The 22,660-nt window shown below is 41.2% G+C and overlaps 2 protein-coding genes across 2 annotated transcripts; one reads left to right on the forward strand and one right to left on the reverse strand.

Annotated features, from left to right (window-relative positions):
- Positions 1-701: 701 nt before the first annotated feature.
- On the reverse strand, positions 702-1,667 carry LOC119255562 (olfactory receptor 56B4-like). The gene has a single exon (XM_037522804.1). It carries the CDS (start codon positions 1,665-1,667, stop codon positions 702-704), a length of 966 nt encoding a protein of 321 aa, XP_037378701.1.
- Positions 1,668-21,378: 19,711 nt separating this feature from the next.
- Positions 21,379-22,332, forward strand: LOC119254705 (olfactory receptor 52K1-like). Its single transcript, XM_037521801.1, has one exon. The coding sequence runs from the start codon at positions 21,379-21,381 to the stop codon at positions 22,330-22,332; it is 954 nt and encodes a 317-aa protein (XP_037377698.1).
- The last annotated feature ends 328 nt before the right edge of the window (positions 22,333-22,660 follow it).

Below are 22,660 nucleotides of genomic sequence, written 5' to 3' on the forward strand. Positions count from 1 at the left end.
GTGAGCGAATTCACCAGAGCCAGAGCGGGGAGCAGAGCAGGCAGAAGGACCGAAGTACACTGCTGAGGGGAGCAGCGGGCGGCAGGAGGGGTCTGCGCGCCATGTGGGACCCTCCTCCGGTGGCCGGGGAGCAGCCGGGGATCGAACCGGCGCCGCAGAGGCCGCAGGCAGCTTCACAACCCAGCGCTCAACCGCTGCGCCACCGGGGAGGCCCTATTTTTGTCATATTTAAAGTAAATTCATGTAAATATCTTTAAAGTCTTCATTTTCTACTAGTGGTGATTTTACAATGAATTTTTTATGAATACAGTTTCACTTACATTTCGACAATTTTTTTGGATATTTTTCCAACTTAGATTTACTGGTAAAATAATTAGAGTACTAATGAACATTTTGATAAATGTTGTCAAATTGCTTTTTGGTGTATTTTGGCCAATTTATATTCCTACCAGCTGTTATGAGTATCAATCTCAGGATGGCATCAATGGTCAAAAGCATTTGATTTTTTATTTTAACTTACTTTTTAGTAATAGGAAATTCAATTATTACTTTAGCACCTGTTTTGATTAGTGAGATTGACAGTTATCATCCTTCTATTAGCCATTTTTCCCTAGTAGGAGAAAAAACATTATAATCCAGGTCTATAGAGAGATACAATTTCTATTATTTTCCAGCAACTTCATATCTTCCTAGAGCTAAAATTACTTGGTGGACATGTGGTTAATCAGCCCAAGAAGTCTCTGGAAGCCCAGTCTGAGCTCATGTGTCCTGAGTGCATAGACCATGGGGTTGAGTGCAGGGGGAATGACGTTGTGCAACACATTGAAGAGTACGGGGACAAGAGGGACACTTTTCTCTACTAGGTGTGACACAGACAGCACAATGACACTTGTATAGAAGAAGAGGATAAGTATGAGGTGGGAGCTACAGGTGCTTAATGCCTTGGCCATTGCTTTTACTGAGTTCAGTCGCAGCACAGAGCGAAGGATTAGCCCGTAGGAAGAAAAAACCAGAGTGACATCAAAGCCAATTACAATCCATGCTAAGATCAGTTGGTAAAATTTGTTCATAGTGATGTCATCACAAGCCAGGCTGATAACCCCTAAGTTAGAACACAGGCAGTGGTTAATTTTATTGTTGGAGCAGTAGTGTCGCTGGGCAGCCAGTACAGGCACTGGGATGACCAAAACGCCATTTCTGAGTAACATGAGTACTGTGGATTTGATCACAAAACTTCCAGTGACTATGGAAGGGTAACGAAGGGGGTGACATATGGCTATGTATCTGTCAATCGCCATGCAGAGGAAGATACCAGACTCCATGCCAAAGAAGCAGTGGATGGCATACATCTGAGCAAAGCACTCAGGGAGGCTGATGATCTTAGCATCAAACCAGAAGATAGCTAGGATCTTGGGCATGATGGTGGTGGCCAGACCCATGTCTACTACTGCCAATATGCCCAGCAAATGGTACATAGGTTCATGCAGTGTGGACTCTTGTTGGATGGTGATCATGATGAGGAGATTTGCAACAAGAGCTAAGAGGTAGAGCAGAGCCAGGGGCAGAGAGAGCCAGTGCTGCCACTCATGAATGCCTGGAAATCCCATGAAGATAAAATGGGAAATCTGGAAAGAGGAACTATTGGTAATACTGATGGAGATATCCATGGCCCAGGTTTCCTATTCTCAGTGTCTGTCCATAAAACCGAAATAGGAAGAAGGTTGTATTTGAAAGTTCAGTTGAGGTTCTAGATCAGACATTCCAGTTCCTGACCCAGTTCCTTCTATTCATGAATTGTCTTCAACTTTCTTTTGGTTCCTGGAGATATTCCACAAAGCAGGAGCAGCAACAACAAAACAAATTAGTTCAAATAGAAGGTTAGAAAAACTTTGTCCAAATATATCAGCAATAATCTTATTACTACCAGATAAATATTATTTGGTTCATGTTCTTCTATTTTTTGTTTTATATTTAAATGCTTTACATATTATTCAGAGACAATTTTGCATTTTATCTTTGCTTTTAGCAGTGTATTGTAAGGCATAAAATAGGCACTCAGCAAAAATAAATGTAACAAACTTCAGTATCATAAGAACAATGTAGAGTCTTAATTGTAATTACTGTTTTATATTTCTGTATTTTGCTGTTAGAGAGCTTACTGAACAATATTTTGCTTTTCAATTTTATTTTTTTGAGTAGAATTTCAAACGACACAAAAGTGATACATAAAAAGTGCATAGCCCTCTTAAAAATTTATTTTTGACAACATTTTGGTTTTTATTAAGTATTATACATGCACATGATAAAAATTCCCAATCTTTTTCTACCAGAGGTAGTCAGTAATACCAGTTCCAGGGAATTCTTTCAGAGACAGTTTTTCTGTGAATAAGAATATATGTATATATTTTCACACAAAAGCAAATGTTAGCAGGTTAATCAAACCCCTTATTATTTCCATTCCTTTCTTTTAAAAACTTTTTTTGGAGACTGATATCACCATGTGTATGTTAAGTTGCAAGATTTTCTACCACATGGATATCCCATAATTTAATGAGAATTTTCAAGGACTTTCAATTTGTTTCCAATATTTTGTTGCTGGAAAAAAGTATTTAACAGTGTGCTTGTTCATATGTCTCTAAGCTTATTTATGAGTTTATCCACAGATTATTGCCAAGAAATGAATTTCTGGGTGAAATAGAAAAAAAAAAAGAGATTCTGATAGCTATTACCAAATTGTCTTCAAAGAGTTTTTTCTTAATCTGTATGAAGGGTTGGACATTTTAAATCCTCTTGATATACACTGAAAATTTTCTTCATAGACACATTGTAGAACTTTACGCACTAGAATGAATTCATGAATGTGTCTATTTCATCACAACCACATCAAAATTGGGAATTTTCATTTTTATGTTTAAATTCTTTACTGATAGAATAAATGAAAATTGATATTTTAATCTTAGTTCACCTTTCACTTCATTGTTTAGTGAACTTTAACGCTTTCAAAAGTTTTTGTCATTTTCATGCTTAGCCAGGTTTCTCTTTTGCTTGATGTCCAACGTATCTTGCAGCATTAAATGAAATACTGTTTCTCTGGTGCTTAGTATGGAGTGTGGTGGCACAAGCTTTGCATTTGTATCTGTTTCTTTATTAAGGATAGTCCCTCTAACTGTTGATCTTTTTGAAAACAATTCCTCCAATTTCCTTTTCATTACATTCTATGTATCTTTTAAATGTACACCCTGCAAATGCTTAACCTTTCATGTATTTATGACAGTTGAACTTTCATGTTGTTTCATGACGCTTAAGGATTTACAATGTAAAATACAGAAATTCAATGTTTACTTTCTTTATAAAATGATTTAAAAATTAAATTTGTAACTGATTTGAAATCTGACACAGAATGACAAAATATCTAAATTCATTTCACCCACATTGAGACAAATCATTATTCCAGCACCATTCAGTAAATAAGTCTTCTCATTAATTTGTAGTAATCATGTTTTAAATCAAATATTAAACTCAAACATATCTCTGCACATTACTGCTGGACTGGACAGTTCATCATTTAAGTTCATCTCAGTGGCAGTACAATGATTGTATTTAACATATGTTAAGGAAGAATCTTCCTGATGATTTCAAATAATTTTTTTAACTAAAAAAAGACTTGTAACTGAAAAAGTGGTGGCTATTTGCCACCACTGCTTTCCAAAATTAATAGCTTTTTAGTAAATTCTCAGATTTTCTTTTTGGCAGAAAGCTATGTTTCCTACCATTAGGGCAACTGTGATATTGCAAACTTTTATTTTTATTTTTTAATTAATTTTTTTTCTGAAAGATTTATTTATTTATTTATAAAAGAACTGGGGTACAGGCCAGATGCATGGGAGGGCGAGAGGAGCCACCAGAGACAGAGCGGGGAATAGAACAGGCAGAAGGACAGAAATACACTGCTGAGGGGAGTAGTGGAACGAGACAGGAGAGGTGTGCACGCCACGTGTGACCCTCGCCAGCCGGCTGGGATCGAACTGGCGCTGCAGAGACTGCGGACAGCTTCACAGTGCTGCGCTCAACCACCTACGCCACCAGTGGAGGCCCTGCAAACTTTTATTTTTATATTTCATCTTGTTTATAATTTTCTAAACAGCATAAAAAAATATTGGCAGGCACTCTCACTTTCTAGGTCTGGACTTTGAACATAAAGCCTCTCGAGCTGTCTCCTGGGGGTGCCAGCCCATGCTGTTCTGATAGATGGTCTTTTTCACTTTCGATGGGTTGATGTCTATTTCTAGTTTTGTTTGAATCAGAAGTGGGTGAATTCAGTGGGTAGCTCTATCTGGGATTTTGAGTCTAATTTCAATGGGAGGATTTGCTGCCTCCTCGTTGGCAGCGCACCTCCTGGAGTGCCCTCTGCGAGGCAACCATTTGGTTGCTCTTTCCTCTGGCAGGGATTTCTACTTTCTCTAGCATGTCAGGAGGAGAGACAGAAAGACAAAACAATGGAAGCAAGTGAGAAAACCAAGGAGGGAAGAGAAAAGTGTGGCAGGAAAACAGAACAGAGACCTCAGGACACAGCAGGAAAACAGCCTCTTGCCCTCACCTCAGCCCCTGGTTCCTCCTGGCTGGGAGGTTCTGAAAGGATCTCCAAATGGAACCACCTTCTATAACTGCCCCTTCTGGCTACACCTTTCTTTTATGCATTTGTTGCTGTGAGCACATTGGTTCTTGTCCTCTGAGGCCTGGGCTGTTGCACAAATTACAGTCCTGAGATACCCGGGACATTCTCTGCCACTCCCTAGGTCCTCCATGAGACTCTCGCTAATCTTTTTTCCTCTGTGATTCAAGGGTCGGTATTTTTTTCATCACAGTCCCAAATGGCCTCAAAGATCTTAGAGACGCATTAAGTTCATCTCAGGGCACAGGAGGACTGAGCCCCCAGTCTTATGTGAGCACTATTAGATGAGCATCTCTGTCTTTATTTTTTTTAAGATTGATTTATTTATGCATACAAGAATTGGGGTACAGGCCAGAGGTGTGGGGGTGAGAGGACTCATGAGAGACAGAGTGGGGAACAGAACAGGCAGATTGACTGAAATACACAGCTGAGGAGAGTGGCGGGCGAGACAGGAGAGGTCTGCTGCGCCATGTGGTTATCTCCTGGGCAGGGGATCGAACTCATGCTGCAGTGGCTGCAGATAGCTTCATAGTGCTGCATCTTAACACCTTGTGCCACTAGGGAGGCCCCAATCATCTCTGTCTTGATGCAAGTTTAGGAAGTGGTGTCCCTCCCCCCTGCACATATGCTGCCCTTCAGTCTCTTCCGAGACAATTTTCCAGCAGATACATCTATGCTTTATCTTTAACCATTTTCTTTTTCATGAGTTCCTGCCCCCCCTCCCATATATATAAAATGCAGATGCCTCCTCTGCCGGATATCTGTTTGCCCTTGCAGATCTGTTTTGCACACTGCTCTGTAGCCACAGAGGTGGAAGTCTATGGCTAATAGCTTGTGGTTAGATTTGGCTAATGGGAGGAACTGGTAGGAGATAGAAGGCAGCAAGAGACAAGTTGAGAGATTTATTTTCCTGACTTATTCCTTACTAATCCACTGTTCTTCAATTCCTCTGTCCTTTCCTGAAAACCTCTGCTCCTGTCAGGTTGTTTCCCCAGTGGCTTTTGTCAATACTGCTGTTTCCTCCCATTGCCCCTCAGCCAGTGGCTTTTGAGGTTGCCAGCCCTAGTGTATGCACCATCCTTGTTTGTTTGTTCATTTGTTCTTTGCATGTCTTTTTAATATTCTCTTTATTATGAAGTTGTCTCAACATCCATGGGAGATTGGATCCATTTCACCTGTGGATTCCAGGGTCCGTGGATGGTCAAGTTCCTTGCATAAAATGACATAGTATTTGCATACTATCCCTATATCTGCCTATATTTTTTTATCATCTCTAGATTATGATCAATAACTAATACAGTGTAAATGCTATGTAAATAGTTGTACTGATTGTTGGGGGAATAATGATGAGAATAAAAAGTTTGCACATGCTCAATATGGAGCAATCACCATAGACCTAACAACATAGCATGTAGTTTTGATTCAAGGATGGTTGGGACATTAATCCCTTATCAGTTACATATTGTATAAATATTTTTTCCCTTTCAGTAGGATGTCAGTTTGTTCCTGGAATGCCAGCCTCGGTTCCCTTGGCCAATAAAAGGAAAAAGAGTTTGAGGAGAAGGAAAATAGTTTAATTTGTTGACAAATTGAGGCGGGCAGCAGACCACCATGTGCTCTTTGGCAGAGGGCAGGGGCATTTATCCAGAGTTAGAGGGGGTAGAAGAGGAAGAGGGCAAGAGTTAGCATCCTTACACATGAGCGTCTGGGAGTTTTGGTTGATGCCACCTTCCTTTCGCTATCACCTGGTGGTCAGCAATTTCAATGTGATCTTCCTAGCATTGTTCTTTCCCCTCAGAGTGTAAAAAAAGCAGTTTGCTAAACCTAGAGTGTAAATAAAGAAAGGAAATGGGAAAGTTTCTCTGGTGGGACAGAGGGAGACATATACTTTGTACCTGCATCATACTTAATCATCTTGTATTTTTGTTTGCTGTATAGAAACTTTTTAACTTGAGGTAATCTCAAGGGTGGCAGAGGACGTGCAGTGGAAAGTGGCAAAGAGTGGCAGACAGGGTGGAGAGATCAAGAGAGAACATCAGAGCAAGACCAGGGAAGAGTGAAGATTGACCTGAGGCTAGGAAGCCTGCCAGCCTCCTGGGCAGCACCTGCCCTGTACCTGGTTGCCTCACTACAAATGGTGTAGAAAGATCATTAAAAGCCTGAAAAAGCCACTGAGGGCTCCAGGACTCCTCCTGTACCCGTCTCCTGCTGCCTGCCTATACTACACGCTTCTCTTGATATTGTCCCAGAGAACTCTTACACTGTTTTCATGTATTAAAATTCTGTTTTTCTCTACCTTGTTCTTTTCTTGTGTTCTCTAGTATCAGGTTTTGAGGTTCATTATTTCTCTTCGTGCCTTCTGTTTGTCTGCTATTTAAAGCCCAACAATTGCATTTTAAAAATCAGCTATAGTGCTTCTTAACGCCATTATTTCTGAACGAAGCTGTCTCATATTTTCATTATCTTTATTCTGTTATCTTAAGTTCCACCAACATTGCCAGGACTGTTGCCTTGAATTCCTCTTCAGTCATGATCCACACCTCCACTATGTCTGGCTCCGTGCAGGGTTTTTGTTCTGGCATTTGCATTGCATGCTTCTTTCTGTCCCCTCATTTATGATTTTGTATGTGTTTAGTTAGGGTGAATTTTCAACTGCAATTTTTGTAGTTGGAGTCGTTAGGGGACTGGCAGTGGTAAAGGGTAGTAGGTTTGAAAAAGGAGCAAGGCAATTGACATCAAAGGATCGCCTCCAGTGGACACAGGAATTTGAAATTCTTATGGTAAAGTGTTCTTTGTGGAGGCAGCAAGTGTTTATAGATATCTCAGGCAGGGACAGGGATGGCAGGTATTTCTGATGTCTCAGCCTGAACTTTAGTAGTAGCAGTGTTATCTGTATGGCAGTCCAGGTGCTCTGGCTCAACTCAAGCTACAGCTGTTCTGTCTTATGAGGCTCAGCTTCAAGCCAGTAGTGCTCCTTCTGTGCCCTCACCTCTGTAACACTCCTAACCCGCACCCTCTGCCCTGGGTGCCTACTTGTCTGCCCGTCTCCAGTGCAGCTCTGGGTCTGAGGACCCATCCCCCCCCAACCCCTCATTGCTGTGTGCAGGTGTCAACCTCTGTAGGGGCTCAGCGCAGCAGCCGCTCCTTCCTTTTGTGAGTTGTACTGCACCATTATTACTTTAAACTATGCTTACTTAGAGTTTTTCCTACCCCTTTTTGTCAGCCTGATGCTCTTATTGTATACACTGGTGGTTCTTCCTCAGCAACTTCTGGCTTTGGGTTGCGTCCTTTTAGTGCGCATCTGCAAGAGGCAAGTATGGCATCTTCTCTGCGCCGCCTCTTGTGGACTCCTTCCTAGGTTCTTCTGAGTTTCATTTGAACGAGGCTAATCACACCCCAGGTCAGATTTTTTAGCAAGTTGCATTTGATTATGCCATTTAGAGAATCTTTCGGTCAGAAATTAAAAAATCTAATTCAGTCACATGGATATTTTCATTGAAGATATTTCTTTGTTAAATATTTTCTTTAATGTTAGCATTAAGCTTTTTTGTACTTGATTCCTTTTGGCAGGGCATTCATTCTTAGTCTTATTTATTAAGTAGAAAATTTTTCCAGGAAGATTTTTTTTAATGTATTATTTTTTATTTAATTATTTTTTAAAAAAGATTTATTTATTTATTTATTTATTTATACAAGCACTGGGTACAGTCAGAAGCACGCGAGGGTGAGAGAATTCACCAGAGCCAGAGTGGGGAGCAGAGCCGGCAGAAGGAGCGAGGTACACTGCTGAGGGGAGCAGCGGGCGGCAGGAGAGGTCTGCGCGCCATGTGGGACCCTCCTCCGGTGGCCTGGGAGCAGCCGGGGATCGAACTGGCGCTGCAGAGGCTGCGGGCAGCTTCGCAACCCAGCACTCAACCGCTGCACCACCGGGGAGGCCCTATTTTTTATTTATTATAGGTGATCCATTGCTCAAGAAGAACAGACATTCTTATGCTATCTTTTATTCAGAGAATAAATTTTCATTCTGAAAATTTAGGGCACAGGGTTTCTACTTTCTAGTAAAAATAATAAAGAAAGAAAGAAAAGGAAAAAAAAGCAGACATAGAGCTCAATGGAATAGAATAGAAATCCCAGAGATAAATAAACTCAGGCATTTACGGTCAATTAATTTATGAAAGAAGAGTTAATAGCACACATCGGAAAAATAAAACCTCTTCAACAGGTGGTGTTGGAAAACTGGACATCTGTAAGCAAAAGAACAACATGGGATCCACAGTATACACAAAAAACAACTTAAAACTGTTTAAAGACTTAAAAGTTAAGACATGAAACCACACGCTCTAGAAGAAAACACAAAGTGTAAGCTATTTGACATTGGTCTTGGGTAATGATTTTTTTTTTTTTTATTTGACACCCAAACAGCTAAGGCCAAAATAAACAAGTGGCTAAAGACTTGAATAGAAATTTTCCCTCCAACCAGAATGGCCTGCTGCCCTGACTGGGACTGCCTTTGCCTCTTCCCTCTGTCTCCACTGCTGAGCACCCATCCCAGGGCAAAACCCCCCCAGTAAAGTCTCCATCTCTGTCATGGAAACTGAATCTTCCTCTGAGCAAATTGTATTCTGTTTTTCTTTTCCTTTTAGTTGTGCTTATGGGAGAGGTTAATCCAAACCTCCCTACTGTCCCACGTCATGGGTGGAGTTTGTCATTTGCATCACTAGGTATCACTTTTTTAAAAAAGCCCTTTCGGATTTCCCAAGTCTTGTTTAGATGTCAGTTCCTGTGCGCAGCCCCAACACTACACACCTCTTTTCATCATCTTTCTTTTACCCATTACTTACGTTCTGAAAATTTAGAGTTTCTGCTTTTCTAGTAGATGGCTCTGTATGACAGGGAGAGCTAATCTGTATCTGCTTCTTCAGTGACTAGAGGATCCCTGGGGTGGGGAGTTCTGTCGCTCCTAGGGGTGCCTTTCGCTGGTGCTGGCTTGGCTGGTGCCTGTATCTGCACTGCTGGCCATTTTCTCTGAGACTCAGAGCTGCATCTCTGTTGTTTAAAGACTGGACACCTTGTGCAACTCATTGTGCTCCAACTCAGGCTCAATATCTCTGCTCAGTCCTGTATCCACCTACATCTGCCAGCCCCTGGGGGGACTGGGTGGATTAGGCCACACCTTTCTGAGCTTCCCCCCATCTCTCTGGGCCACTCCCTTCTGCTTGGTTCTCTGCAGCACTCACACCCATCTTCTCCGTGCTAGATCCTCAACACTCAGCTTTGCCTTCTCTGGGTACAGATATGAAGTGGGGTTTCCACCCTGACTGACAGTCTCCTCTCCCTCCACACACCCTTTGTTCTCTTAAGATAAACTTTCTTTGTGTCCTTTGGGTCAATGCACTCAGTGTTTGCTGCTGGGGATTGTGAGGTGCTCTGGATTTGCCGCCCTTTGTGGGGTCCGCTGGATTCAGTGCCTATCTGGACTTCTTGGTTTATTCTCTAGAGCTAAGCAGAGACTTGACTCTGACACTATTTTCCCTGGGGAAAAAAAAAAAAAAGGAGACTCCCTATTTTGTAAAAGTTTGGTTAGAATTATAATTCTTTCTTTCTTAAATGTTTGATAGTATTTGCCAGTAAAGATCTTTCTCCAATTTTCTCTTTTTTTATGTCATTAATACTGCTTTTTTCTAGAATTTCATTCTTTCCCACTTTAATAGCACACCTTTCTTAGAATACTAATGTCCTATTAATGTCAATACCCTGCTCAAACAACCTCTTTGTCTAGAGAGCTGTCTTCCTTGACCTCTTTATTATCATGTTGTGCTGTTACAGTTTGGGTTCAACCTTCTTCTAAACCATCTTCCCTCTCCTGCTTCTTCAACATTTATCTCTTGAAGTTCATCAATAATTTCATGCTTTGTGAGTTTGGGAGTCCAACGCTAGTGAGTTACTCTGCAATATTCTACTCTCACTTTTCAACTTTTCTCTCTAATGTTGCCTCATTTGTGAAGCCTGCTCTGAGCCCCACAGGCATAATTAGATGCTCGCTCTCCAAGGTGTTCCCATCTCTCAGAGGTGTGGTTGCAGAATTCTGCTTGTATCGCTGCTGTGCATGTATGATGCTTTACTTTAGTTTGATGTGTATCTTCCATCTGACCTGTTTATTTTTTTAAAATAAATTTTATTTTTATATTCCCCATACAATTCCCCATACAATCCCCTTATTTTGACCCCAATCCCTCCCCTCCCCGCCCCCTACCACCCATGGAGTGTCTCAGGTTCATAGTTGTTTGTTGATTTTGATTTTCACTTTCTTATAGTTATTCATTTTCCTGGTCACTTATTTAAATTTTCTAGATTCCTGCTATGAGTGAGACCATCCGGTATTTTTCTTTTTCTTTCTGACTTATTTCACTGAGCATAATCCCTTCCAGCGCTATCCATGTTGCTGCAAATTGCATGTGTTTATCTTTTTTGAATGCTGAGTAATATTCCATGGTGTATATGTACCACATCTTCTTCATCCAGTCATCTATTTTTGGGCATTTGGGTTGTTTCCAAAGCTTAGCTATTATAAACAGTGCTGCTATAAACATGGGGGTGCAGGTGCTCTTTGGAATGGATGTTTCTGTGTCCTTTGGGCAAATATCTAGGAGTGGAATTGCTGGATCATATGGAAGCTCTATGTTCAGTAGGTCCAGAAATCTCCACACAGCTCTTCATAGTGGTTGGACCAGTTTGCACTCCCACCAACAGTGCAGAAGAGTTCCTTTTTCTCCACATCCTCGCCAACATTTCTTGTTGCTAGTTTTTTTAATATGTGCCATTCTCACTGGTGTAAGATGGTATCTCATGGTAGTTTTGATTTGCATTTCCCTGATTACAAGTGATGTTGAACATTTTTTCATATGCCTGTTGGCCATTTGCATTTCCTCTTCAGAGAAGTTTCTTTTTAGCTCTTCTGCCCATTTTTTGACTGGATTATTTTCTTTGTTGTTGAGTCTCATCAGCTCTTTGCAGATTTTTGTGATCAATCCTTTATCATTAGTGTTGTGTGCAAAAATGTTCTCCCAGTCGGTGGAGTTTCTCTTTGTTTTTGTTATTGTCTCTTTTGCTGTGCAGAAGCTCTTTAATTTGATGTAGTCCCAGCTGTTGATCTTTGCCTTCACTATCACTACTTTGGGTGATGTGTCTGTAAAGATGTCTTTGATGTGCATATCACGTAGTGTTTAGCCTATATTTCCTTCTATGTATTTTATGGTTTCAGGTCTTATGTCTAGTTCTTTAATCCATTTTGACTTGGTTTTTGTGTATGGTGTGAGGTAGTGGTCAAGCTTCATTCTTTTGCATGTAGCAACCCAGTTTTCCCAGCACCATTTATTGAACAAACTTTCTTTGCTCCAATGCATAGTCTTTGCTCCTTTGTCAAAGATTAGTTGACCATAAATCTGTGGGTTTATTTCTGGATTTTCTATTCAATTCCATTGGTCTGTGTGTCTGTTCTTGTTCCAATACCATGCTGTTTTGATGATTATGGCTTTGTAGTATAGTTTGAAGTCTGGGAGTGTGATGCCTCCATTCCCTTCTTTTTTTTTCAGGAGAGCTTTGGCTATTTGGGGTTTTTGGTGATTCCATATGAATTTCATCAATAATTGTTCTATTTCTTTGAAGAATGACATTGAAATTTTGATTGGAATAACACTGAATCTGTATATTGCTTTTGGTAGTATGGCCATTTTGATAATGTTTATTCTTCCAATCCATGAGCAGGGGATGTCTTTCCATTTCTTTGTGTCTTCTTCTATTTCTTTTAACAGTGTTTTTATATTTTCTTGTATAGGTCCTTTACCTCTTTTGTTAGATTTATTCCCAAGTATTTGATTTTTTTGTTTCAATAATAAAAGGGATGTTTTTTTTTATTTCTTCTTCAGATTTATTGTTTGTGTATAGGAAGGCTACTGACTTTTGCATGTTGATTTTGTATCCTGCCACTTTACTGAACTGATTGAAGAGTTGAATTAGTTTTTCTGTGGAGTTTTTAGGGTTCTCTATGTATATTATCATATCATCTGCAAATAGTGATAGTTTGACTTCTTCTTTTCCTATTTGGATTCCTTGTATGTCTTTCTCTTGTCTTTTGCTCTGGCTAGGACTTCCAGTATTATATTGAAAAGCAGGGGTGACAGTGAACATCCTTGTCTTGTTCCAGATCTTAATGGAAATGCTTTCAACTTTTCACCATTGAGAATGATACTGGCTGTTGGCTTGTCATAGATGGCCTTTATGATGTTGAGGTATGTTCCTTGTATCCCAAGAATTTCAACGGCTTTTATCATGAATGGGTGTTGCACTTTGTCGAAAGCTTTCTCAGCATCTATTGATATTATCATATGGTTTTTATATTTCTTTTTGTTGATGTGTTGGATAACATTGATTGATTTTCGCATGTTGAACCATCTTTGTGTCCCTGGCACGAATCCTACTTGGTCGTGGTGAATTATCTTATGGATACATTGTTGGATTCTGATAGCTAAAATTTTATTGAGGATTTTTGCGTCAGTGTTCATTAGGGAGATTGGCCTGTAGTTTTCCTTTTTTGCGTTGTCCTTGTTCGGTTTTGGTATTAGTGTAATGTTGGCTTCATAGAACGTGTTTGGTACTGTCCCTTCCTTCTCAATTTTTTGGAAGAGTTTGTGAAGGATAGGCACTAATTCGTCTGAATGTTTGGTAGAATTCATTTGTAAATCCATCAGGTCCTGGGATTTTGTTTTTGGGGAGGTTTTTGATTATCATTTCAATTTCACTGCTTGTAATTGGTCTGTTTAGGTGTTCTATTTCTTCTTTATCTAGCTTTGGGTGATTGTAAAGTTGTAGGAATTTGCCCATCTCCTCTAGATTGTTGAACTTGTTTCCATATAACTGTTCATAGTAGTTACTGATTATTCTTTTGATTTCTGCTGTGTCCGTTGTGATTTCTCCTCTTTCATTGATGATCCTGTTTATTTGTGCTTTCTCCCCTTTTTCCTTTGTGAGCCTGGCTAGGGGTTTGTTTATTTTATTGATTTTTTCGAAGAACCAGCTCTGGGTTTCATTGATCTTTTGGATTGTTTTTTTTGTTTCAATTTCATTTATTTCTGCCTTGGTTTTTATTATTTCTTTTCTTCTACTGGTTTTGGGGTTTTTTGTTGTTCTATTTCTAGATCTTTGAGCTTCGAGATTAGGTTGTTTCTTTGAGTTCTTTCTTGTTTCTTAGTGTGAGCCTCTATTGCTATATATGTTCCTCTTATTGCTGCTTTTGCTGCATCCCATACATTTAGGAAATTGGTGTCCTCCTTGTCATTCAATTCAAAGAATTTTTTAATTTCTTCTTTGATCTCCTCATTAGTCCAGTGGTCTTCCAGTAGTGTGGTTTTCAATCTCCATGAGGTAGGAGAGTTCCTTACCTTCTTTTTATGGTTTATTTCTAGTTTGATGCCTTCATGGTCAGAAAAGATGGTTGGTATGATTTCAATCTTGGTGTATCTGTTGATGTTTGTCTTGTGTCCCAGTATGTGATCGATCCTGGAGAATGATCCATGTGCGCTTGAGAAAAATGTGTACTCCGTTTTTTTTGGGTTTAGTGTTCAATAGATGTCTGTTAAGCGCAAGCGCTCTAGGTCCTTATTTAGAACTTTCATGTCTTTACTTATTTTTTGTCTCATTGATCTATCCATTGTTATTAGTGGTGTGTTGAAGTCTCCCACTACGTATGTGTTTTCTCTGATGTCTGTTTTCAGAGATGTCAATAGTTGTCTGATATATTTTGGTGCTCCTTCGTTTGGTGAATATATGTTAATGAGTGTTATTTCTTCTTGAAGTGTTGTCCCCTTGATCATAATGTAGTGACCATTGGGGTCTCTTTTTACCTTTTTGAGTTTGAAATCTGTTTTATCTGATATAAGTATAGCTGTTCCTGCTTTCTTTTTTGGTTCATTTGCTTGTAGGATTGTTTTCCATCCTTTAACTTTGAGTCTATTTTTATCTTTTGTAGCTAAATGTGTTTCCTGGAGATAGCAAAAGGTTGGGTTTTGTTTCTTAATCCAGCCTGCGACTCTGTGTCTTTTTATTGAAGAGTTTAGTCCATTTACATTTAGGATTAATAGTGATATGTTAGCATTTGTATTTGCCATTGTGTTTGTCTTTCCTTTGATTTTATTTATTTATTCTTTTAATAACTTTTTTTTTTGGCCTTCTTTCATTGTTATTCGTCCCTCTGAGGTTCTGGCTTTAGGACTTCTTGTAGTATTTTTTGGAGTGGGGGTTTATTTGTAATGAAATTCCAGAGTTTCTGTTTGTCTGGGAAGGTCCTTATTCTTTCTTCATAGAGGAAGGAGAGCTTTGTGGGATAGAGTATTCTTGGTTGGCATCTGTTTTCTTGGAGTCTGTTGACTATGTCCCTCCACTCTCTCCTTGCCCGTAGTGTTTCTTCGGAGAAGTCTGATGTCAGCCTGATTGGTTTTCCTTTGAATGTTATCTGTTTCTTCCCTCTTATCAGCTTCATTATTTTTTCCTTGTCCTGGATTCTTGGGAGCTTTACTATTATGTGTCTTGCTGTATTTTTCCTTTCGTCAGGGAAGTTTGGTGTTCTTCTTGCTTCTTGTATATCAATTTTCATTTCCTTCTTCACGTTTGGGAAGTTCTCTTCAATTATCTCCTTGAATATTTTCTCTGTTCATACATCTCTCTCCTCTCCTTCTGGTATTCCTATAACTCTTATATTTCCTTTCCTCATGGAGTCAGATAATTCCTGAAGTCTTTCTTTGGTCTTTTTCCTTTGTACTTCTCTTTCCTTTTCTGTTTTGGTTCTTTCTATTTCTGTGTCTTCAAGAGTGCTTATTCTTTCTTCCATTTCATCTATTCTGCTTTCATTGCTTTTCCCAGAGTTCTTTAGTGCCTCCATTAATTCTTTGATCTCCTGCATTTCCTTTACTTCCCTCTTTAGGGACTCAATTTCATTCTTCTGATCGTTGATTATTTTTGTTATCATTGTTTTCCTTTATGAGTTCTGTCATTTTTTTAATCATGACAATTTGAAGTTCTCTTTCTGGAAGGCTCAGAAGTTCTTCCAAGTTATTGTCTTTGCACTCTGGGGGATGGTTTTCTTTTTGTGATGTACTTTTTTCCTGAGGAGTTTCTAGGATGCGTGTGGTTCTTCTACTCCTACTGTCTGTTTTCTAATTTGCCATATGCATTTGGACACTGTGTTGCTTGGACTGGCCGGCATCTTGGGTGAACTTCTCTGCTCCCCTCTAGGTCCTCTGAGAGCCATCTGTCGGTTTCAAGCAGTCTTTACTGAAGAAAGGTCCCTGTTCTAAAATGGCGATGTGGGGACACACTCCCTGCGTGCCTGGTCTGCCCCGGCGGTGGGTTCCCGCTCCCCCTCTGGGCTCGGACTGCAGGCCAGAAAGGGCCTGGTGTGGGCGAAATTCCTGGCTCCTCTGGGAGCCTTCTGCTGGTTTCAGGCAGTTTTTACTGGAGAAATGTCCCTGTTCTAAAATGGCGATACGGGACGCACTCCCCACACGCCCGGTCTTGGGCACACTCTTCTGCGTGCCTGGTTTGCCCCGTCCTTGGGTGCCCGCTCCTCCTCTGGGCTTGGACTGCTGGTCAGAAGGGGCCTGGCGTGGGCGAACTTTCCAACTCACTACTGGCTCCTCCGGGAGCCTTCTGCCAGTTTCAAGCAGTCTTTTCTGAAGAAAGGTCCCTGTTCTATGGGGTGTTGGCGATTTTTGTTCTGGTCACTAGGTTGCGCCAGAGATCTCTCCTAATGTCCTTGGGGAGCTGTTTTTTTCACCCCGTGGGACAGGGAACAGAGTGGGAGTGGTGGGAAAAGCCTCAACGGCTTTGGGGTGCTGTGTCTGCCTTGTGCCCCACCGTTGTGGGGAGCCCACGCCCTGAATTTCATGCCCCGGGTCTCAGTTCCAAAGCCCTCAGGTCCAGGACGCGGGCTGTAGCCCAGTTCAGTGTCCGCAGAAATGGCTCCTTTTGCGCCCCGCTCCCATGTCCGGGCGCATGGTTTCTGATTACTCAGTGAGGGCCCCCGCGTGTCTCCCTGCAAGCCTAGGTCACAGGCGCAGGGACCTGGACAGCCGCGATCCGCGTTTGCTTTTCCAGCACACCGCTTCTCTGCGCAAGCTTACCGGCTGGCCCGGGGCTGTGTGCAGGTCTCCAGAGTCTTTGTTGTTCTCTAATGGTGCCCGGAGCCGTTCGCTCACCTCCGCGGCGAATCCTGCAGGGTTCTCCACAGCTCCAGTTCATGGGGTGTGGTGGCTGAAATAGTTCCTTTCCACTCACAGTCCCGCTTGATGCGTCGTTTGTTCTTGTTGGTTGTTTTAGTTTGTTTTTTCCCCCTTTCTGTTGGTCGGAGCATGCCGACATTGTGGGTGGGGGAGGGTAGCAGGGTTCTGAGCTTTTCTCCCTTCTAGTCCTCTTTTATTGCAACTTTCTTCTTCGGGTAGTTTGCTGGAGTCGTCCGTTTATCTTCCGTGTCCCAGTTCTCACTGGGACCTGCCGCTTTTCCTCCCTTTTAACTTTTTTTTTTTAATGGGAGATCTTACTCGCAGCGTTTCCTCGCCGCCATGTTGATCCCACAAAATAGTTTTTCACCTGACCTGTTTAAATCTGTATTTCTTCCTACAATCTTTAGAGGTATGCAGGAAATATTTATTTATTTGTTTGTTTGTTTATTTATTTATTTGTTTGTACATACAAGCACTGGGTACAGTCAGAAGCCCAGGAGGGTGAGAGAATTCACCAGCGCCAGAGTGGGGAGCAGAGCAGGCAGAAGGACCGAAGCATACTGCTGGGGGGAGCAGCGGGCGGCAGGAGAGGTTTGCGCGCCATGTGGGACCCTCCTCAGGTGGCCGGGGAGCAGCCGGGGATCGAACCAGCCCTGCAGAGGCTACGTGCAGCTTCACAACCCAGCGCTCAACCGCTGCACCACTGGGGAGGCCCAGGAAATATTTTTTGAGCTAAATTATTGATCCAAAGCTTATTAATTATGTTTGGAGCTTCAGTTTTATTCCAATATCTTTATATTTTACACAATTTCTAATTTTAAGTGAGGATTTGGGAGTTATGGCCAGGTGGCCCTTATTCATACTATTCTAATATTCTAAAACATTCTTTTCTGGGTTCAAGTTTCTTTTTTGGTTATCTGTAAGTCCTCTTAGTTCCTCTTGGATTGCCCTCTATGTTGCTCTCATGACTAAGTCCCGCCTACTCCTTCCTTCTCTAATGGTGTTCTAGGCTGGTATTTTATTTTTAAAGTTTTATTTTTAAGGTAACAATGGCTTATAGCACTATATGTGATTCAGGGGAATAAATTCACACGTCCTCAGATGTCCCTCTCTGAACCACACCCACCATCAAGACATTCAGATTCCTTTACGGTATACCACTGGGCTTCCTCTCCCCTCCATTCCTACCCCTCCATCCTGTAGTAGCCTCAGTTATGCAGCTGTATTTCTAGTCTTTGCTTTGGCTCAGTTTAGTCAGCTCTTTTGTTTGTTTCTCTGTATGAGTGAAATCAATAAGTATTTGTCTTCCTCTCTCTGGCTTATTTCACTTAACATAATCTCTTCCAGCTTCATCCATGTTGCAAATGGCAAGAATTCGTCTTTTTTATAGCTTAATAGTATTCCAACATGTATATGCACTGCTTCTCCCTAATCTTGTCTTCTGTCATTTGACATTTAGGTTGTCTCTATAGCTTGATTATTGTAAATAGCACCACAATGAACATGGACTCCACATGTCACTTAAAATTAGTGCTTTTGCACTCTTTGTATAAATACCAAGGAGTGGAATTGCTGGATAGTTTATTTTCTGTTTTATAATAAGTATCTCCTGCTGTTTTAGATATCATCAGTCCTAAATTCACTGTGTCCAAACTTGGTTTCTTTGTCAGAAAACTGAGTGCTTCATCTTGGGGTTGTTAATCGTTTCTCTACCTGAAATGATATCTGTTAAATCTTCTTCTTCCCTCTGGAATTGGGTCAGTATGCTTAGGAAATGTCTCTCCTAAATGGATAACCAACCATTTGCAGTAAATCTTGTGCTATTCCCTTGCAATATAGCCCATTTAAACTTCTGCCTTTGTGATATGGGATTATCATTTTGAAGCCACAAAAGTCTGCCTGAGTGTTGAGCTATAAATTTGCATGTGTTTGGTCTTACTTTTTTCATAAAATAAGATTTTTTAATATTGTTTCATTATAAAACAATTTTTTTTTCTCATGGGGAGTTTATTTTTGGATTTGAAAAATTCATGAAGAATCATGCATGCCGCTACAAGTGTTCTCTGTAAACTGTACACAGTTTCTCCAATCCCTTTCAATCCAAGGTAATGTTCATATCCTTCATATAGTTGAATATCCTCTGACATATTCACCTGGCATCATCTTCAGGAATGATTCTGGTGACTGAAATAAGAGTCAAATGTAAATAAAATAAAAAGGACAAAGTTATAAATTTTTAAAAAAAATTATTTATTTATGCATACAAGAGCTGGGGTACAGGCCAGAGGTGTGGGGAGTGAGAGGATTCACCAGAGACAGAGCAGGGAACAGAGCAGGCAGACTGACTGAAATACACTGCTGAGGGGAGCAGCGGGTGAGTCAGGAGAGGTTTGCTGTGCCATGTGGGTTTCTCCCTGGCTGGCCAGGGATCGAACTCATGCTGCAGAGGCTGTGGATTGCTTCATAGTGCGGTGTTTAACCCCTGCACCACCAGGGAGGCCCCAAAGTTATAAATTATTTAACGAAGGTGAGATTTCATATGGATGGTGGTACCTATAAAACTTGGCTTACCCTTGAACTTGCCATTTTGAGTTTGGACACAGGAAGACATTTGACATTTTCTCCAGCTTTATCACTGGGCATGTTTTGCCTTTTTATAAAGACTCCCACTTATTAATCTATTTCCTTTCATAGTTCCACTTAAGTTGCAGAAGGTCATCTAGGTAATGGATGTTGGTCTGGTGTTACCCTTCCCATCTTGTTTGGTCATCAAATAGCTAGTTCCATTTTCCATGGTTCTCCTTGTTTCTAGCTTTAGGGGCCTGGCCCCATCTTGACAAGGCACCCTGGAGTTTACCGTTCAAAATATTCCCTGCTGGGCCTGTTCCCTGAGGCCCCAATAAGAGGAAGAAATCTTGTTAGACCTTTGTTTGAAGAAGAAGCAAAAGTGCTAATTGGTGTCTGGGTGGTGGGACTTTCATTTTGGATCCCTACAGGCAATATCTGAAAAGGTGTCCATTAAATACTCTGTTCATGGGGCCTGACTGGTAGCTTAACTTCTCATCCCCAATAGATTGACCAAATGCATCTTTTCTGGTGAGTAATGGCTAAGACTCAAGGAATAGAGATATGTATAGGTTCCATACACAAATTAATTTTCCCCCAACCTTTCCATATCTGGATAATCTGATGGGGTCTTGTGGCAGAAATGCATGGATTTGATCTAACTAGAAAAATTGGAACTACTGACAATCCTGTTTATGCCGTGGGAGATCTATGTGGACCTTTTTGCCATATGGACATAAGCAAAGGATAAATTTGGTATGTGGGAGCGCCTTCCCACATATGCATCCATATCTCTAGATTGGGTTCAACAGTAAGTTATTTGTAAATCTGTTCTTCTTTGAAACCCTCAGAGTGCGTCACAAGGAAACATTTATGGAAGCCCCTAAAATTGTGTCCTAGATTCCTTACCTCCTTCACCTCCTCCCCTGATGGAGGGAGAGGGACTGAACTTACTTCTTTGTAGACCTCAGTTTTCTAATGCACATAATGATGGTATTGGGCATAGTAACTGCTGTGAATCTTAAGTTTTCTACACATTTTGTGATTGCATGAAAAATGGAACTGGAGGGATAATCTACTCATTTTCTCTCATGTTCTAAATAATGTGTCTGTAAAATAATTTTTTTTTTTTACTTTCACATGTTGTTATTACCAAAAGCTTCTGTTTATTCTAGGTCACCTAGAAGGAAAGAGACAGACAGGAGGTGGTAAAATCAGATTATCTATTGAGATACTGGGAACAGATCTACGTTTGCGTATGTATATTCACAAAGGTATTCATTTGTGAATAAATTGGGAGAATAGTCCAAGGAAGATCTGACCAATATTGAAATCATCAGGGAATTTGTTCTGCAACCAAGTAATGAAAAAAAGCCTGAAAGAGAGGGATATCTCCAAATTAAAAGATTTTCCAGATGTTAAAATTCTGGGTAGTTTCAGATGAAGGTTGTTGGTATGAGATGAAGGACCACGTAAGGCCAATTGTCACTACATCACCAGCATTTAGAACTTGGAAACATGAGCATGATGGGAAGGATTATACTTAACAAGAGTTCCTGGGCAACTACTTAAATGTGGTTATCTAAATTGCCTCAGGTCGCATGTATACCAGGATATCTAACTCTGGGATCTGGTTTCTGAAATTCTCATCCAAAACATCTCCCCCTGAACCAAACTGACTTACCTCTTCTGTGCTTGGAGATCTTGCAGAAATATTGATTAAAGTGAAATTGTTTTGGGCTGTTTTCTGAGACTATGGGGGAATAGTGATAGTAATGTCGTATTAGATTTCAATCCCCACATCATTGCATTTACCCTGCGTGCCTTTCTTTGCAGTGGCCCTTTGCTCTTGCCAATGAGATGAGCACGATGATTCTTTCCAATAATTCTCATCTCTTCCCACATACTTTCTTCTTGGCTGGCATTCCAGGACTGACTGCAGCCCACATTTGGATCTCAGTTCCTTTTTGCTTCATGTTCTTCCTGGCAGTGACTGGGAACAGTGTCCTGATTTTCCTCATCCAGACAGAACGCAGCCTTCACCAGCCTATGTTTTTATTTCTTGCCATGCTCTCCTTTGTTGATCTGATCCTCTCTCTCTCCACTCTGCCCAAGATGTTGGCCATCTTCTGGTTTGGAGATACAGCCATCAGCTCCCAGTCCTGTCTTTCCCAGATGTTCTTCATCCATGCATTCTCTGCCATGGAGTCAGGAGTGCTGGTAGCCATGGCCTTGGACCGCTTTGTGGCCATCTGCAACCCTCTGCGTTATGCAACCATTCTTACCCCAGCTGTGGTTGCTAAGATTGGAGGCCTGGTGGTGCTGCGAGGAGTGGGATTGACTATCTCCTTTCCAAGCCTGGCCCATAGGCTTTCATACTGTGATTCCCACATGATTGCTTATACCTACTGTGAGCACATGGCAGTAGTGAAGCTGGCCTGTGGGACTACCACTGTGGATAACCTCTATGCCTTTGCTGTGGCAATATTTCTTGGTGTGGGAGATATGGCTTTTATTGCATACTCCTATGGGCAGATTGTGAAGACAGTGATTCATTTTCCTTCACCTGAGGCACGCGCTAAAGCAGCCAGCACATGTACTGCTCACGTCTGTGTCATCATCTTCTTCTACGGACCAGGTTTTCTTTCTGTGGTCATGCAGCGCTTTGGGCCACCCACCGCCTCTGCCGCCAAGGTCATCCTTGCTAATCTCTACTTGCTCTTTCCCCCTGCACTGGATCCCATTGTCTATGGGGTCAAGACAAAGCAGATCAGGGACCAGCTGTTCAAAATTCTAAACCCCAAGAGGATTGATCCCACCTGAGTGTCATTATGATCAGCTGGACTGTAGGGGCCAAGAGGACCCTCCTCTGTGGGGTGGGAGCCCCACAATCCAGGTCACTTACCTGGTTAGGACGGTGGAGACAGACACAGTGAAGCTATCCTGAGTGTTTGGAAGTTGGAAAATATCTTCTGAGTCCTATGATTTCAAATATGGGGGTGGAAACAGGAGAAGGACTGGGTTATCTCAAGGGATCAATCAGCAAGGAATTTTTTTGATACCTTTTTCCTTTTCAAAGTTTATGATTTACTTGTGTTGACAAGATAAAGTAATTGAGTAATTAAGAAACAATTAACAATTTGGCAGATAC

This window comes from Talpa occidentalis, unplaced genomic scaffold (genome assembly GCF_014898055.3).
Source record: "Talpa occidentalis isolate TD23 unplaced genomic scaffold, MPIMG_talOcc4v2.1 talOcc4.3, whole genome shotgun sequence".
In the NCBI taxonomy this organism is placed as follows: Eukaryota; Metazoa; Chordata; class Mammalia; order Eulipotyphla; family Talpidae; genus Talpa; species Talpa occidentalis.